General features: G+C 33.0%; 2 protein-coding genes across 5 annotated transcripts in view; both read right to left on the minus strand.

Annotated features, from left to right (window-relative positions):
* LOC148605404 (uncharacterized) overlaps positions 1 to 20,501 on the minus strand; it is a 50,204-nt gene that overhangs the window by 6,583 nt on the left and 23,120 nt on the right. Inside the window, exons 1-2 of one of the 4 annotated variants that reach the window (XM_088548748.1) lie at positions 5,597 to 5,714; positions 541 to 724 (exon numbers count right to left, since the gene is read on the minus strand). In XM_088548748.1, the coding sequence (XP_088404874.1) occupies positions 541 to 677 (137 nt within the window). In that variant the 5' untranslated portion in view covers positions 678 to 724; positions 5,597 to 5,714. Of the gene's footprint in view, positions 1 to 540; positions 725 to 3,010; positions 3,650 to 5,596; positions 5,715 to 20,501 lie in introns of those variants that run through there. The other 3 variants (XM_088548745.1, XM_088548744.1, XM_088548747.1) reach the window with 3 other exon arrangements.
* LOC148605405 (uncharacterized) lies at positions 17,019 to 18,722 on the minus strand. The gene has a single exon (XM_088547583.1). It carries the CDS (start codon positions 18,720 to 18,722, stop codon positions 17,805 to 17,807), a length of 918 nt encoding a protein of 305 aa, XP_088403709.1. The 3' UTR covers positions 17,019 to 17,804.

The following is a 20,501-nucleotide window of genomic DNA, read 5'->3' on the forward strand; positions in this document are numbered from 1 at the left end:
TTCAACACAATATTTAGCATATTACGATAGTTTTTTGTTTTTTGTTTTTTGTTTTGTTTTTGTTAAGGGGGTGTACGCAAATTACGCCCTCACCTAGAACCGCCCCCGATTAGGAATCATATGGATAGTCAAAAACATTCTTGTCCTATCATCTGGTGTAATTATTTTCGTATTTGTAGAAATAATGCATGATTAATAATATTATTTTATGACCTACTGCATCATAATTAACTGAACACTCTTATACATGCATATAGGGGATTAGGCCTCTTTTTTACTGGCAAAGTATATGAAAGGTCTACATTTTTTCAAATCCTAAATATATGAATAGGGTGGGATTACAGAATCTCAGCGGCACCCCTATCAAAGATTTACGGAGTGTCCCCCAGTATGCAATAAACCATTTCGTGTTGATTGCATATAGTAGATGAGCATGCCCAATATGTACTTTCATAGTACATGTACCTATGCTCATCGAAGGTGGATGTTCGAGATACAGAGTATGACCAAACTTAGACTAGTACATGTATTACATCATACCTTAAGATATAAATATTGTCTTTCTTTCTGACGTCACAACTCCAAGTCGTAGATTTCACGCTTGGTATGTTTAAATTGAATATCGATGACACCGAAATATCTACGGTTGGTGTTTTATTAACTGTCTCTTGATACATCCACTGCCCTTCCTGCAATAACGATTCTTCGAACGTACATGCACATTCTGAAATGTGATTTTATAGGATATGAGAAAATACACATAAACAGTGGAACCTAGCTGTCTAAATCCCTTCAAAATCCGGAAATTTATCTAAACCAGACACTTCTTAAGTCATATAAATACTGAAACTTGGTAATCCGAACATCTGTTTTAATCGAACCATTTCTAAAATCCGGAAATGTGCCTAAACCAGACACTTTTTAAGTAATATAAATACTGCAACTCGGTAATCCGAACACTCGTTTTAACCATATTTAAAGTAAAAAAGGGGGTGCGGTTTCAACAGGTTTCCCTTTATAAATTTAATGAAATATTTCCCTGTCTTTACTTGGAACCGATTTCAGATCTTACAATCTCTTTGGTCGTTTGATTTCATTTAAAATTAGCTAGTGCTCTTCGAAATAAAAGATTTAAGTGTTTCAGAATTTAAAGATATGACTTTTAGAAACAAAAATAGAAGCTGCGCCATTTCTGTCAACTAATTGACCATATCGAGTGAAACCCATCTATAATGAACCGTAAACACTACTAAAAGTCCCGTTATATATTAACTTTAATTAATGCATTATGACTCTCGCCGATAAACCAAAAAACCTTTCTGAAACCGTGCCAATTTTTAAGTGCAAAAAAGGTTGGTCAAGACAGTTTCATTGTATTGATAATTTTATTTTAAATCAAATTAGATTATTTTTTTATTTTAAAGAACCGGAACAACTAGCAAGCTCGTAAAAAATCCCACCCTTTCTGTTTTAAAAAGTGCCAAAACGTTGTTTGCGACGGTACAGCAATGTTCAAAAGTGTATTTTCCGTACTTAACTACCAAATTTCGTTTCAGCTGTGTTTATTTTTCTTATAACGTCATGCAAAGTTTGATAATCATTCTCTCCCCCCTTTTTTACATTGAACCTACTTTGTGTATGAAAATGTGAAAAGTTAAGCTGGTTCACTTCTTTGTTAAAACGCTGTAATGATATCTTAACTGATATATATTGTATCTATAGTCCCCCGTGTCAGCCTTAATGTGAATCTCTGATGTGCTTAGTTAAATGATGAATGGAAGCTGCAGCTGATGCATACAATCACACTTTCGATTATTCATGTGATCTTCCAGATCCGTATCCCGTGTTCTGTTCCGAGATCGATTTTAATGATAACAGATGCGACAATGAAATAGAGAAAGTTATATGCCGTAACGTGAAATCGATGGAGAATATTAAATATTCAGAGGATACTGATATTGCTAGCTTTGAAATAATTATGGCAGAGTAGTAAAAAATGGAAAAAAAAACTCGTATTTGATACGATAAAATATTTTCCTGCAAATCAAGCATAGTTCTAAATAATTATGACATCGGTTTGGAATAATATTTCGTCCCTGAAACATTCATGCAAGCCATTGATTTTGAACACACTTAACTTTTTTGATGCACGTGTATGAGTAAAAAACGATTGAAAGGTAATCTGAATATCAAGAATAGTTTACAAAACGTTGCTGCCTCCTGTACTTTCGGCTTTTGGTGTCATAATTCCAATTTTGTATTTTGACTGACTTGAATACATGTATGATGACGATTGTACTTATTCCTAACTGCACGTATTTTTCTTATCATTTTCATAAACCATAAAAAATTTAGTTCTTTTCCGTAACCGATTATTTTTTTTGTATTTTAACGACTAGATTTTTGGGATTAGTACGTGCTGGTCATGCTGAATTGGTATAATATGTGCGTTGGGGCAGCTTATTTCAAATTGAACATATTTGGTTGTTTTACGATACACATGCGCATATGGAAGTAAAGTTACATTATGGAATGGTTCATAAAGAGCAATGCCAAACTTAAGTAAAGGATTATTCCTCTTGAGTATTGTAAAATCGTGATGAACTACTAGCACGACATGTATATATCTCCAGGTTAAAAATTTATCGTCCAAATGTTACTGAATATTTATAAAATTTCAATAGACAATTTACAAGATCAAACTAGAAATTCTTTTAGCGGAAAAATAATGTTTAGTTTCTGATACTTTCCATTATTAAATTGGTATGCAAAGAAAGCAGATCCCGTTTTATTTTGGAATTGGAGTAACAATAAAGAGTATCAATCCAATTTAACCTATATGCACATGTTTGTTACATGAAAAATGTTCATTGTAATATCAATTATCTCCTCATTTCTTTTCCCTTTTCTTCAATTTACATTGAGTGATATACATGTATACGTGTTAAAAAAGTATTATTTTAAAGAAAGTAAAAGAACTTTTTAAAACAATAATTTATCATATTCTTACCTGAAAATGGCACAAACGTGTATAAAATAAGGAAAACGAAATTCTCCATGTTGAAATGTAGAAGTGTGAGAATACCCAAGCGGTTATAACTTTATAAATTTTGTATCATCTCTGAGCAACGAATCGCGACATTTGAATGCGTATCAAGATCGGTAAAAACAATAGGTCGGGGATTTAAATTTTTAATAGGCTTCAATATGCGGTAATTGATATAACATAAGCCGTTCAATTTGTTATTTTTCGGTTGATTGATCCAAAAAAAGCATTTTTTAAATTGTGTGTTGTCACTTTACATATTGTAGAATCTGTCTTCCAAAAGGAGTAGGGACTTTAACTGTTTGGGGGTGCGGGAACGGGAAAAATGGGGGGGGGGTTAATCAAAGCTGAAATTAAGCTAAAGGACATTATCTACTTGTGGTTAGCAGCTCCAGAATCAACATTAATATAGTTGAAAGCGAATAATGAAATGCGAAAAAAGAAAAAAAAAACAAAACCAATTAAAGATTACAAATATCACAGATCCCTGCCTCTGTTACTTCTATAATCTACCATACCCCCAAGAAAAACATGTACATCCTCTCAAAGTCAAATGCGTTACTAAAAGTCGATACATGTACAAGTAAAACATAAGCTCTATTGAGCTTTTAAAATCGATTAAAATCTTTTGTCACTATAATTTAACTTATGGGAAGATCCTTAGAATGATTCAATCAGCCTTGTACGACGTTTTCCTAAATATTAATATTTGCCAAATTATACAGCAATCTTATTATTTATTTTTATAGAAATCAGTTTTTGGCAAAGGATATGTAGTCAACTTACTTGATTATACAGATTCGAATAAATATATGTATATATGATAATTCGTAGATATAAAGATAATGGATATGGTGAGAATGTCAATAACCCCAACCGGGTCAATATTGTCAGCTCAAGGCCACCCATTAGTCTCAAATAAACCGTCATACCGCAGGGCAGGCTGCAGCTATGATCCCCAAAACAACATAATACACCAAAATAGGGTGTGTAAGTCTCTTTCTAGTTTCATTTTTCGTACCGAAATTTTCGTCGTAGAACGTATTGAAAACCGAAAACCAAAAAGCGATCTGCATTCTATTAATTACTTCCGGGATCTCGGAGCGCTTTATTACAACACAAAATCTTCTATTTTATGCTTTTTCCTGACACTTTTATCATGTAGAAATATCAATTCTTATCAGTATTTTTACACAAGAAGATTTTTGGCTTTAGTACGTATACTCTGTAAATGACAATTCTCCATACATATGAATGATAGACGAGGACCCATTCAAAATAACATGGTGAGACTTACATAATATATAGTTGCTCCTGTAGACTGCGGAAACACAAACGGGGTTGAGAACCATGGTACAATAAGGACACAATCCACGTCATGCCAAACACTGCTTTCGAATATAGAGTTTTATGTATACCTTAACCAGTGTGCAGAGTAGATAGAAGTGTTATTTCCATATTTAATATTATAATAACACAAGTAAATTCCGAAAAACTTCCGACCTGGAGATTTTGTTTAGAGTCCGACTTCATAAAGAATCAAAGTCTCCTCCCTAAATTTTCAACCGATCAAAAAACTTAACTTAAAACTCAAGATTTGAGGAAAATATCAGTTTCAGATTTATTCTATGTTCGACAAAGCAAACAAACATACACATAAAAATAAATTTGCATGTATGCATTTTATAATTATTCCAATCTTCCTATTAGGTTGTGCATGAGATTTTTTTTGGTGGGGAGGGGTGGGGGGTAATGTGGAGTGTAAACAAAGAAATTGAGAGTCATGATTTTTGTTCCTGTATAATTGGTTAAGCATTAAAAGATTTTATGTAACACAAAAATTTACGTAGTGATGAAGAGAGAGAGGGGCGTAAGCATTAAACGCCTCCTTAAAACCGATGAAGCTAGGTTTGTGAAAAAATTAGAGTTATCTTTCTTTACATGTACACGCATGCATTTTCGTAGGTGTCAGATATATGTCTGAAAGTAAATTAAGCCAAGTCCCATACTGATACAGACAGAAGAACAATGAGCACAAAGCCACCTCAGAAACAAAACACGTTTTAGACTCGCGATGTAAAAGAAACAAACGATTAGGACATCGATAATATAGTTGCGTTGACAAAGAATTAATGTACATGACTGTATTTCCTTTGTTTTTTTATCATCAATTTCGTATACAACATTTTCTTGTGCTAATTTCACAATTTTCAAATTTGCCACCACTCTACATACAAAATACCATTCACATAAATAATTCCATTACACTCTACACGTGTTTCAAAGAGTAACCTCTTAATAGTACTATTAGAACCTAATACATAGGTAGATCTAAGATTTTTGAGCCGTGAATCGTTTGGACTCACAACAGAGACATCAGGAAATGATACAATATGAGATGTGGATCAGAAAAAGCAAATGAACAAGTGTATTAAGTTCCCTTTTATGTAAAACATTAAACCTTTTTCTTGAATCAGCAACATATTTAAAGTAATGCAAACGTTACACAACAATAATCTACATATAGAGGTTCGAAAAAAAAGTACAAACCTTTATTGGCAGTCTAAACCTTTTTCTTTTGATCTAGTCTACGTGCTAGTCGAAATAGCCAATTACTGCATATCCATCAAGATCATAGAAGATTCACTTTGAAAATCGTGCACTGGTTCCCAGTCCGATATCCACATTTGCTCATTTAGCACTTCTCTATGCCTGTATCAGTACCATTTTGTTACTGGAACACACCAACATGTGTAACCAGTCTTCGTATCCGTACTTAACACAACATAACAACCATGCACGGGTTCGATATGGGTACAGGTTATATATGTACATTAATTTTTGGTGTTTGCCTTGGTTACGTTGGTTAAATTGGCACCTTACTAACGAGTTCAATCAGGATTCGGTCAAACCGATACCTTGATTTATATTTTAATTTCTTCATGGATTATGCTATATACTCATTGATTTTTTATAATGTGTTTGGCATTTTTCAATGAATATCATTTTACTTTGTAATGTTACTTTTATTATGCTAAATGCGCATTTTCATGTTTTGATTACCAAACACTAGAACTAATCAATCGAATTAAATGACATTTTATATGGTTTAAATCGAGGCTAATCAGTAAAAATCATACACACATTACAAAATCATTATCGGAAATAAGCTTGGAATACACTCAGAAGTATTTTATTTTCATTTTGGTGCAAAATAAAAACAAAAAATAAGGTGCACCATTATATTAGGACAAGACAAAATATCGCGTTATAGAGAATTCAAAGGTTTAAGATCAACATGTAGATGAGCCGAAATTAGAAGACTGCTTGCTCGCCTGATGACAAAGTCTATGTTTAATTTGCACCAGGAACCCCCCCAAAAATGAAACCATTTGATAAAGAGCTAGTAAAAGATTAATCAAATTCAATTCCATGTTTATAGAGAAGTTCGTTGTGGATTAGTCCATACATGTATTTCGCATTAGTAAATCCAAAAGTTACTCAGATAAAAAAAAGAGACAGGTGCACAGTGACATTACGTAATAAAGAACTTGTGAAAGCTTTATTAAAATCTATTCAGCGGCTTTAGAATTGATGAGTTACGGGTTAGTAGACGGTTCGCCCTTAATCTATTATGCCATAGCCAATGCTTTGAATCAAGAAACCCAAAAAGTCATTCCGTATTAAATAAAATAAATGTAGATTACGACATTGAAAGTGCGACAGCAGTTCATATATACAAATAAAACGTCTATTACCAATACTTTGAGATACAATACTCAACAACTCGAACAATATCCTAACACTTCTGAGTAACATCAATTAAAAGGTACATGACTGAATGAATATTATTGCATAAGCAACATGATTGCAATAGCACAATACATATATTACATATATATATAATATATGTATTGTGCTATTGCAATCATGTTGCTTATGCAACAAATGGCAGAGAACAAACAAAGCTGAATACAATACTAACTATAGTAGTTGTAACAATGCAGTTCTATGTTTCCAAGCTATTTTTAGATACAAACGTAATTTTCTTGTCAAATTGTCAGATTTGGCAGTAATCAAAGTTTTAAGCTTATAGGCATTTGGCCACGAGCAATAATATCTTGGTAAAAAAGAAATCTAAAAAGTCGAAATGCTGGACAATTTAAAATATAAAGTGGTATTCGTTCTCAATGGAGTTCATATTACAAAATTTACAAATACGATTGACTCTTTCTATATTTTCATAACGACCAATCTTTAACTGTAGCTTCAAAGTACCACTACGTAACTTACATAGTAAAGAAGTATCAAAATCATAATGCAGATATGGTTCAAATTCAAAACAATATTTGTAAGACATATACAGACAGAGTTTTTCGCTATCAGCAATACTAGCATTCCAAGTTTGATAATATTAGTCTACAATACGACACTTGATGTAATCATATGTTACATTTATGTTTTCTTGGTTCAATCATATATAATTTAAGCCTAGGTCAAACAACAAATCACGAACAGTTGAAGCCCAGTTTCTTTTACCAATATTTACATCATTCAGTAATAAAATATAAACATTATACACTATATTAGGTCTATCATTTAACAAATGTAACCAATATTTAATTATCTTTTATCTTCGTACAAGAAACATGGGTAAATGACCTAGTTCTCCATATAAAAAAGATATACGAGCATTTCTACTAAGTTTTAATGCATATCGACAAAAACGGCTATGTACTAGTTCCACATCACGTGCTCTGTGAAAACCCCAAATCTCTGAGGCGTAACTCAAAACTGTGCTAACCATAGTGTCGAAAAGGAAACACTTACGACTTGTATTGATTAATAAGTTTTTAAGCGAGTTCATTAGAGACGATAACGCTCGTCCTCCTTGCTGAGACGCTCGTTTCTGTGTGTGAGCGAACTTCCCATTGTAATGTATTAACATTCCAAGGTAAATATAGGAGTCAACTATTTCCAATTCGCTTCCTTCAAAATTAAAACGATTTTCTACCAGTCGCCATCCATTTCGGAAAACGACAACTTTTATTTTGTCAGAATTCACAAATATATTCCATTTTCGGCAGTATTCGGAAAGTTCGTCGAATAGAGCTTGTAAAATTTCGGGCGATTTCGCAAACAGGACTGTACAACTTCATTATCTAGAAGACTTGTTAAAAGGCACTAGCTTAAAATATCTTGCCCAATTATGCAAACTGGATTTCATGAACCATCTTAAGTTGTGAATATTCTTTAATACTCCAATAGTTAACTACATGTATATGATTTGGTTAATTTATCGACTAAACCCTCATGTAACATACATGTACATGTTCAGTACATAGTCCAGTCATCATGCTGAAAAACAAATCCTGCAGAGAGCTGTGCAAACTCTATTGGAGTGCTTATACTTGTTATTATACGTACATCGCTCATTAGAATGATTGGGAAGTTATGGAGGAAAATGTATTGACTGTTTTATAATCATATATGAGAATATAGATTATCGCTCTTCACCTGTCGTGTTTAATTAGAATCCGCCGAATCGACAATTTTTCAAATATGAAGCATTACATTTTGTACAAACAAACTGGGAGAGTGGAAAGCGGAAAGCAAAAGTATAAAACATGTATTCTATGATGTTAGTAAGTTTTTTTTTAATCTGATTTGGCACAAGGGCCTCACTTGAGATCTTCTGCATAAGATACAAAATAATCGATCAAACACATGGCAACGTGTAGTCATTGGAGACGCTGTGTCTGAGCTTCGTGAAATGCAAGCTTATGTTACTAAGAGATCAAAAGTATGAGAAAGGCATTTGCCATCAGTGTGGGGCGAAGCTGAGTTCCGATCAAATAACATGCGTGCCTTTGAAATATTTTGTTTAGTAGGTATTTTGAATACATTTCAAACCTTCAAAAGATAAAGATGTAGTGTTTGCTTTGACGAAAGTTTCTCAAGTAGTCAATATGAAAAAAATGGACAAATTTCTTTACATTTAAGAGCGAGCGTTGTTCGCTTATTAGGTCCTCTATAGCTATCTTTTTATTTCCTCATTAATGCATATAAAGCATGTGGTATTTTATTACATTTCCCTAAGGATGCAAGCCTATATATAACTGTCGACGACCCACAAAGTGCACCTACAGTCTTTGCATTTATCGGTAACTTGTGACATTTCCTTTGATGTCCTCATGTCGATAATGCTTGACCCAGCGTACTGGCCCTGATACAAAAATAAATAAACAAATAAAAAAAAAAAAAAAAAGGTCAGTTTAACACCATGCGTGCGGTGAAAATTCGTAACGTCAAAGTAGAGTTGCATGAATGACGTTAGCTCATCCCGACGACACAATAGGTCAAGTGAAAGTATTCCTTTTCAAGGTCAAAATTTAGATTTTTGTATTTTTAACATACAAGATATCGAAAATAATATATATATATATATATATAAATAGTATATTAGGCAATTGGGTTTTGATACTGGCTCTTTCTCGGGAATCTCAGCCTGAGATACCCGTGATAAAGCCAGTATAAAAAAAAAAACAATTGCCGAATATTCTGTGTTGATTCTACTTTTAAATTAGTTTGTACATGTATATTTGATAGTGTTTGATTGTTTGACTTTTCTTTGTTACAGTATACTTAAAATCTATTTATTCCTTCCTTGCCAATTAGGAACCAAAAGTATAGTCAAATTCATGAAGAAGGAAGAATTTTATATCAATTGCCCACACCCCATTTCACCACATTGTTAAAGGACAGGCACGATGATTTATTTGTTGCTTTTTATAATAAATTGATTGTTACACTAGTTACATCAATGTCTAATAATTTGAGGTATCTCTCTTCGAACTTTAAACGGTCTACCTAGTACTTAATTTTGTCCATTTTGTGCAAAACATCTATGGGTCCTCTGGATTTATTAACTGTTCTAAATAGATTTATTCGTTAAGGAAACGACTTTTAAATCGTTGTCAATCGTTTGCACCATAAGCTTGAGATATTTGACCCTAGTTCGTGAGAAGTACGTTATTTTGTTTTACACTGCATAGTGGCGGATCCATGGGGTGCAGGGGATTGGCACATCTCATTCTTATGTGTAAAATTGACAAAAAATGGTAAATAATGTCGTATCACAGCCCTTTCGCGGGGAATCTAGATACCGAGCTGGGGTTTACATACATATATACATGCTTCGTATAATCTAACAGCATGCTGATCTTATGGGAAAAAAATTTTTACATAAGAAACATACAGAAAGTTATCATGATGTATTTAGTTTAAACATATTTTATTTGCATATAAACAAAAGGGATTGAACAAAAGTGAATCACACTTACGAGGTTCTCTCCTAAATACAATATAATATACAATAACAAAATGACATTGAGCATGCATCAACTGTGTATACTTATAATAATCAGTTAAATTTAAAGATAGAAAATAAAGAGAAAGAAATGGAAAAGAAATAAAAAACAAAAAAAAAAAAAGAAAAAAAAAATTGACAGAAAAGTAGTGGTGATGATGATGGTGATGATGGTGGTAGGAGAGTGGGTACACAAAGTAATATCTTACAAGTTATTAGACAACAGAAAATCTCTCAGAATCTTTGATAAAGGCTAGAACGTGCTTCAATAAACTTATGTTTTGATCATATGTTAATTCCAAACTACCACGTGTAAGAAGTTCAACATCTATTGTTAAAGTATCAGGAATCCAGTTAATGTGGTTTAAAAGGCGTGCTCTTATTTCATCATATAACGGACAATGAAAAAGAAGTGATTAACATCTTCCATTCTTCCGCATCTACAAAAAGGTGCATCCACTATATTCATTCTGTGCAAGTCATGCTTTAAGGAAGATACAGAATGTCTTAGCTGGGTCAGAATAATATTTAGTTTCCGTGGACCAAAAGAAAAATGCTTTGGAACTTGCAAGATATTTGAATTACTTTTAAAAGCGGGCTTGAACTTAGAAATTGAATCTAGTTCTCACGTGCAGATATCGAGTTTATTCCATTCTTTAATTGTAGAAGGAAAAAACGACTCGCTTGTCACAGATAGTCTACAAAAAGGCTGCATAATGTCATTTCCATTTCTAAGTGGGTAATTTGTAAGTGACTGGATTTTAGGTGGAATTAGATCGCATAGGTATGCAGGTGCATTTTTATGTTCGATATTATACATCATGTTTAACTTTCTCCTATTACGTCTCACTTCTAATTTTTCCCAACCAGTTTCTCCGTAGAGTTTTTCTGAGTTGGTGAAGATAGGTAAACCTGTCACTATTCTAGCAGCTTCCAATTGAAGTCTTTCTAATTTAGACGAAAGACAAACCCCACAATTATCCCAGACTTCAGGAGCATATTCTAGTATGGGTCTAATGTAAACTAAGTATAATTTCTCTAATGTATTACGGTTAAGTTGGTATTTTAGCTTTCGCAAGATCTTCAAGTGTTTTTTAACACTAGTTACAACGTTTTCGATGTGATCGTTCCATTTAGCATTGCTACTAAATGTAACACCAAGATGTTTGTGACAATCTGTGATTGGAACGCTTGTACCGTTTAAGGAGAAATTAAAATCAGGCTTTTCGATGTTTGAAAATACCATAATCTCAGTTTTGTCCGGATTTAATGACATAAGCCATTTGTTTGACCATTTGTCCAGTTCCACCAAATCATGACTGATAACAGAAAATATCTGCTCTCTATCAGAGTCAGAGTAACTGAAAGAAGTGTCATCTGCATACAGTCTGCACAGAGATGTCAAATTCCCTGCAATATCGTTTATGTATATTATAAAAAGGAGAGGACCGAGGACCGAGCCTTGAGGAACTCCAGCCGACAGAGAGCAGCTGTTAGAGGATGATGTGTTTAGAATCACCTTTTGACGTCTACCTAATAAATAACTTTTAAACCAGTTAACAAGATTTCCTGATATACCATACGAATTTAGCTTACACATAAGACCTTTATGCCAGACTTTATCAAAAGCTTTGGAAAAATCGCAAAAAACAAAACAGTTAATTTCTTTTTTCTCAAGTGAATTTAGGATGTTACTATAAATTTCAAGTAGTTGGTGGACAGTCGAATGTTTTGGAAGAAAACCAGATTGATATTTGTAGATGAGATTGTTGCTGTGAAGATGGTTGTACACATATTTGAAAATTATTCTTTCCATTACTTTTCCAACACAACTTATTAATGATATGGGTCTATAATTGGATGGTAAAGATGTATCACCCTTCTTGAAGAGAGCAGTCACATTTGCCAATTTCCAACTAGTAGGAAATTTGCATTGCTGAATAGATTTATTAAAAATTTTCTGCAATGGGAGAGCGATTTTATCAGGACACAGCTGAAGCATTTTATTACTGATAACATCGGGTCCAGATGCTTTATTTGGTTTTAGAACCTTAATAATATCAATAATTTCAGACTCTTCTATATGTACGTCCGATAATTTATGATTTGTTCGGTTTTGAAATTCCGGGACTTGATGTATACCAGGTTAACATTGAGAGTAAATCAATATCATTACACAAGGGCGGATCCAGGATTTTAGATTAGGGGGTGCGTAGTTAAAATGGTGTGTTCTCTGAACGTCAACTTTCTTAAAATCACATATTGTAACATTTTTGTTTTAGTTATTATCTTGGGGTCCTTTAAAGGGGGAATTAGAAAACCTAGAAACAAATAAATATTTGACATTGAATATTTCATAAAATGTTAATATGCTCAAGAATATTTGAATTTTTATAATCTAATTTTCATTTAACATATTGTGGTATAAAAAGATCTAAATAATTATATACTGAATCACCAATTCTAAATTAAAAGATTGAACATTTTTTAAATATTTAAAAGATGTTACTGAAATATATTTGAATTCTATAAATTATAATTTTTGGGATTTTAGTTAATAATAATTTATGCTACAAAAGGATCTGTATAACAAAATTATACACTGAATAATAAATTATGAAATAAAAGATATGTAGACATTAAATTGACCCTTTGATTTGATTTCCTCCTTCCAAGCTTATGTGAACACATTTCACATTTCTCATTTGTGTGATCCCTCCAAGCCATCTATTAGCAAGACAAGACAAGACAAGACAAGACAAGACAAGACAAGACAAGACATTTATTCTCATAAACCAAATATAACAATGGTATAGAGAAAAAAGAAAGGAAAAGGAGAGTGAGAAAAGGAGAGAAAAGTTTATAAAAAGGAAGACAAAGATTACAAACACACATATACATACACTATTTACAATACATCAGATTATTTAGAGTTCAGCCAAGAGAACAAATTTCTATATTAATTTTACGGATAAATTTACAAACTTTTTTCAAAACAATTTTATTTTCTGATTCCAAAAGGTTTTTGAGTTTTAGCGTATTTGGTCTTTGATATATATTTTGGCTAATATATTTCTTCCTATCTTCATTGAAAAAATTACACTCCAGTAGACAGTGATATTCATCCCCAATTGAACCGTTATTACATTTAATACATGTTCTGTTTTCTCTTGCAATGTTATTCCATCTGCCGGTTTCAATTGGTAATTTGTGATTTAGTGTTCTAAATTTACAGAGTGTAAATATATCCTATATTTAAGTAAGGCTCTATCTTTAAATTTTGTTTGAATAATCTGTAATTTAGAGATTTCGGTGAATGTTCTACTAAAGAAGACCATTCTTGAATAAATTGGTCACGAAGTCTAGTTTTGATCATATTTGTCAGAAGTTTTGTATCAGTCGGATTTTGGTATAACCAAACATTTGCATAACCTGTAGTTTCAAAAATTGATTTAATATATATCATCCAGCTAAAATTAATGTTTTCTTCTTCTGATAATTTAAATAAAAGTTTATAACAAATACTTGTAAGCTTAATGTCTTTTGCATTTAATAATCTAGACCAGAAAGATATCATTCTGCACTTTATATCAATTTCAAGAGGATATAAGCCAAGTTCCCCATAAACCATAAATGTAGGGGTAGACATATTTAGTTTAAGTAATATTTTGTAAAAACGCAGTTGAATTTTTTCCAGGATATTGGTACATTTACTAAAACCCCATACCTCAGATCCATACAAAAGTATCGGTTTAACCATTTTATTGAAAAGCTCGATATGGCATTCTATTGATAAATTATGTTTTCTACCTCTTTTTAATAATGAGTACATCGATTTTGTCGCTTTATCTACTTGTTTTTTAATCGTTTTATTAAAGTTACCGGTTCTATTAAAAAGTATACCCAGGTAATTAAACTCAGTTACTATTTCTACTTCTGACCCGTTTAGTGTAAAATGTAGGTTTTGCAAATGTCTACCTTTTGAGAAAATCATTACTTTTGTTTTTTCTACATTCACTTATAGCTGTCAATTATTACAGTAATCATTGAACTTGTTCAACATATTTTGTAGATGATCGGCTGACTCCGCCATCAACACTGTATCATCAGCGTAGAGTAAAACGAATAATTTCAAAAATATATCTAATTCCCTTTCAAGAGTATCGGTAATGCTAGCCAAACCGGTAATATTCTCGTTTTCAAAGAAATCTTGTAAATCATTTACAAATATAGAAAAAAGAAAAGGGGAAAGATTTTCCCCTTGTCTGACCCCCATTTCACACTAGAAATAATCTGATTTACAACGGTTATATGATACACATGATTTGAGATTTTGTATATACAAGTTAAAAATAACATTATACATTTTCCCATTGATATTACATTGTAACATTTTATACCAAAGTGCATCTCTCCAAACTTTATCAAACGCTTTTTCAAAGTCAACGAAGGCACAAAATAGTTTTTTCTTTTTTTGTTTTAGGATTTCGAAAAAGGAATATAGAGTAAATATGCTATCGGTTGTAGAGTAGGACTTACGGAAACCAAATTGATTTTCTTGTATTAGATTTATTTCATCTGAGTAATTGTACAATCTGTCGTTAAGGACTGCGGTAAACAATTTTCCTAAAGAGCTCAGAATGGTTATAGTTCTAAAGTTTTTTTGCATCAAGGGGATTGCCCTTATTTTTGTATATTGGTATGATATTACATGTTAGCCAATTTTCTGGTATAATTCCCGTTTCAAAAATCATGTTAAAAACCTTTTCATAAAGTGGGAGGAACAATGTTGACGTTGATTTGATATATTCATTTACAATGCCATCTTCCCCACCTGCCTTGTTATTTTTGAGTTTCTTGATACATTTCATGATTTCATCAGTTGTTATTGGCCAATTCACTTGCTCGTTTATCTGATATAGAAAAGGATTGTTTAAATTAATAGGCAGTTCATTTTCTGCTTTATTTAAATTTTTAAAGTAATCATAAATATCTGTTATTGGAATATTCGGTTGCTTTTTAGATCTATCTTTATTCAAAAGTTTCCAGTATTCTTTCGGATCATTTGACCTAATGTTTTTTAATTTATTTCTCAACTCTCTTCCATACATTTTTTTGAGTTTTGTTAAGAGTTTTCTTGTAACGTTTTTCAGCTTCTGTGAGTTTTTTTTCTATTCGTCTCTGTTCTCCTTTTTTATATTTACGTTTTAGTTTTCCTAAGTTTTGCCTTTCAAATTTACATTCATTGTTAAACCATGGCTTGTCTGATTTGGGGGATTTATGGTGGGTTTTATAAGACTTTTTCGGTACATATATACCAAAAGTACGTTTCGCACTCGTCAGAAATATTTCACACATAATATCTACACTATTATTCATTTTACTTTTGTCAACAGATTCGTTTGGTGTGCTTTCAATTAGATTTAATAAATCAGTGATTTTCTCTTCATCTACATTTTCTTGAAATATATGTGTTTTCGTTGAATCCTAATTTTTAATCATATCACAATTTCCTATTGGACTGGTTTCATTGCTTTTTCTTTCATTTATTACAAGGGGTTTATCTGCAGCGTTCAATGAAATAAGTAATGGAGAGTGCACATCTGAAAATAGATAACTGAAATCTGATACAACAAAATTATGAATAAATTGTAAAAAAATCTACTGTACAAATACAATAATCAACCACACTCGAGTTCATACATGTTAGTCTGCCCCCATCTTTTTTATCTTTACCTAATCGACCGTTCACTATGTACAAATTATTTCCTTTACAGAGCTGGAGAAGTTTATTTTCAGAATTATTTTTTATTTTATCCATGCTAACTCTGTATTTACTGATGTTTAAAGATTCTAAAATACTTCAAACTTTATGTCATAAAAAATATCAGGTTCATGTTCGTTTACATCGAATTCTATGAATTCAGCTTCGGATGCTGTTCTGCTATTAAAATCACCCATGAGACACATATGTTTATAACTATTCGAGAAATGACGTACCTCTTCTTCAATTTTGTCATATGTGTCGGGTTTAAGATCAGGCGAACCTTCTGGTGGAATATAGATATTACTGAGGACCAGGTCCTCGTCAGAGGTCAATAATTTTGATGGAATTTTGAACCGTAGTGTATAATCTGAGTAATTTTCGAGAACATCGATAAGATTTTCTAGCGATTCAGCATAAATAGGTGTCAGCACATGAACTAAATTGACTCTTTGATTTCACCACCCAAGCTTATGTGAACATGATCTCTCCAAGCCATCTGTTAGTATAAATATTGTGTCAGCACATGAGTTGAGCATAACATAGTTCAACTCAACATGGCAAATGCTCAGCTAGATGTCAAGTTCATAACCAACAGAAAGGGAGGACAGAACTTAGCCTACGATGGTTATATCTGCAGACACATCCGCAAGAGTGGTGACAGAATATACTGGAGATGCACTATATCCAACTGTCCAGGTTCTCTATCAACATTGAACAACATACCAGTCGGATTCGGAAGACAACAACACAATCACCCAGCTGACCACACCGGAGTAGTCACAAAACAGATACTCAACCACATCAACCAGCGCTGCATGGAAGACGTGAGACCAATACCATCAATCTATGAAGAACTAAACAAACTCCGAGACCACGACTGGGACGACACCGCCAAAACAGTAATACAGAGACTGCCTACCTTCAACTCTTCAACTCAAGATCAGCACTATACAGAGCACGCCGCAAGCAAACTCCTAGACTACCCGAGACTCTCCAAGATATCAGACTAGAGGGAAAGTGGACACAGACAGCTACTGGTGACCGATTTCTGCTATTCGACGACAGTGCACAGACAGACCGTATCATTGCCTTTGCCACCACAGAAAACCTTACCCATCTGTCAGCTGCCAACACTTTCTACTGCGACGGCACCTTCTATACATGTCCAAGTTTGTTTCGCCAGATATTAGACCTACAAGCCTGGCATGGTAAACTTAAGAAAAAGATTCAACACGCACACCCGAACATTTTCACCATCATCAAGACTTTCCAGGATATCCAGAACGCAACCGACATAAACCGGTACCTTTCTCTGGTTCAATTTTTACTATTTTGTCCTCGACGAAGACACGACATCGTGATATTTTTTCTCGGCAATTGCAATATGAATAGGCAATGCAAAGGGTATCTGCAACGCATTTTTGGGCACATGCCTCTGTGGATGTGACATTTTCAGTTTCCCACCATATTCGCTCTATGCCGATTATTTTCGCGTCTGTGATTATGAACTTATTGTTAAGAACCGGCATGCTTTGATTTGCAGTCTTGTTTGCAAGATCTGCGATTTTTGCAGGGAAAATCATGACTTCCCATTGATGATGGTCAATTATCTTCCCAAAGGTTCAATAAAGTGAACACTTTTGGTAATCACCCCAACTTGGTTTGCATCCTTTGCAGAACCCTACTGCCACACATTTTGGTTCCTCATGACATAGTTCGATACATTCTTCGATAATTGTTTTCCCAAGTCTTCGCCCGTCATACAGCATACCATATATAAAGGTGTCAGGGATAAATATACCTGGATTCAATAACTTGCAAGTATCAACTTCCTCTTTCTTATTTAAGAATCGACAGTATTCATGTTGAAACATTCGCATCTTGCGTGCTATTCTTTTGTACTTTATATCTAAGTGTCCCATATATCTTTCTGAGAATAGGTTAACAATTGAATCTAAGTATTCAATTGGTGCAGGTTGCTCTTGAACAGTAGATGCCCATGTCATTGCATCACTGTTTGCGGGGGGAGTTCCTCCAACCGTCGTCAGCTTGGTTTTTACATTTTTTTCTAACTTGGAAGCCTCCGACCTTTGATGTGAAGATACATCAACTCCGGCACTAAACATACTAAGATAGCTAGCTTGTACTGAAACGTCTACTTTCTGTTCTTTCATTTCTTTGAAATAACTGGACGTCATAGTATGTTCATATGTTAATCTTGCACCAAATACTGTAGTTACTGGAAAGTGAGTTCCAAATGTGTCGAAAAATTCAAAAAAGTCTTTAGCATCATTTGATTTATTTAGAGTTTTTGCCCAATCAATGAATGAGTTCGAAAAACTTGGAGCATTTTTCTTCTGTAATTTACTGATAAAGTATTTACATTTCGCACTTGATAATATTTTAACTGATTCACCTTTAGACATTTCCGAGGATGAACTTTGAAAACTGGAACTTGCCGAGAAACTGAAGCCTAAGAATGCTCCCGGTATTTTGGTTGATACTGATAAAGACTTTGAGAGTTCGCTTGTCGTTTCCATGGTATCGGAAGAAAAAAAGAAATGTCACAAGAAATAGATGGAACTGCCTGGGCAAGCTATATTTACAATCTGTATCTGTAGTCTATCAGTATAATTTGCTTCAAAAATAGGATATGTAAAACCAGGATCTACACCTCCAGCCAAGGGATAGCCATAAAATATGTTGTAGCCGTAAAACGCATAATCTATACCAGGAAATGTCTACTTAAATGAAGAGCTATAGGTCTCAGTATGGTATTAATTTTCCCATAGACTTCCATAGTGAAGTGCATATTTTAAGGATTTTACAAAAAATATGTTAATTGATTCAATAAAACTTTCACTTATGTAGCATTTCTAAGGACATGTGAAAAATAATTTCCCGCAAAGAAAATAGGGTGAGTCCACAAAGATCGGACAGAAAAGTAGTCTTGAACTATAAATAGCCATTTTCCCCACTTTCACTTTCGTTTTGCACTCACCAAACCAACCTTTTCAGTGGAACATTTTTATGTTATTATGTTAGATTTTCTTTTTAAAAAGTTCTTCATCTTACAGTGTGATGTTTGCTCTATTTTATAAGTCATTGTTCATGATTTTTGACAAAACATTAGTTTGTAGAGAGACAAAAAGAAAATGCACTATATTTTTATAGCATCCATGTTTTGACGTACACCCGCCCAGGGATATGCAATACGATACTGGTACCTATAGCAGTCTTGTAAACGGTAGTCGTTTCTCAAACATGTAAGAAAATGCCGTTATGATAGGTTAGACGTTGTTATTTTAACATTGTGTGGTATTCAGTTTGGTGATTTATTTACAAACCTATCAATTACACAAACAGATTTATTAACTGTAAACCAATATGATATTTATGTTTTCTCAATAAGAGAAGTCTTATTTTTTTATTGTTTAATTTGGCTTGCGATCATATCATTTGTGCTGGTTATTGATTAATTATGTATATATTTTGTGGTTTCATTATGAGTTGCTTAATTTATTTAACATCTTACCAATATTTACATTTCCACCGAGTATACTTTGAAGCAATCCAGTATTTACTTTGTTGTTACTAAAATACTATAGAGAAGAACGACAAAACTAACCAATATGTAACATGAACGATACTTAAAAATATTGGTGTTGAATTAAAACCAATAATTAAATTGTCAAACTTTTAGTATCTTTTTAGATACGAAACATTAATAACATGACTTACGTTAAGACACTTTTCAACACTTTTTTTTGTCATACATTCTAAATGTGTTCAATTTGCTTTTTTTTCAAGAAGCCAACGTCTATCTAGAAAAAAACGTTATCGTAATTAATATTTTTTTTTGCAATTTATTCGAATATAACGATCTTTAAATACGTATATATGTAACTACCTTGCAATACATGTGTCAGTAATCGCAATACTAACGAGAAGACTTCGTAAAAACATCGATATTTCTGCAGTTACAAACGGAAATAGAAACCAAAGCGTTTATTTGAAATAGTAACTTATCTAATGGATATCAACATGTCCTACGTATGCTTGGTGCATCCTTTAATGTCTCCGACACGAATATCAACTAATTAGATTAATTACCTTAAACGTAGGCAAGGAAAAGCGATCATTGACGCAACAATATTAGTCACTACTTTTCCTCTAAATGTACTCGGTTAGTATAAATCTGTAGCACCTTAAGAAGAGTTGCCAGTTCCTTAATAATAATATGCATCACCGCTTCATTCTTTCATATATTGACTAAAGAAAACGATATAATATCCATTCACAATGATCGTCTTGATAAA

The sequence above is a fragment of the Perna viridis genome, chromosome 10, assembly GCF_037379345.1.
Source record: "Perna viridis isolate PV_CMFRI_1.1 ecotype Kerala chromosome 10, ASM3737934v1, whole genome shotgun sequence".
NCBI lineage: Eukaryota > Metazoa > Mollusca > Bivalvia > Mytilida > Mytilidae > Perna > Perna viridis.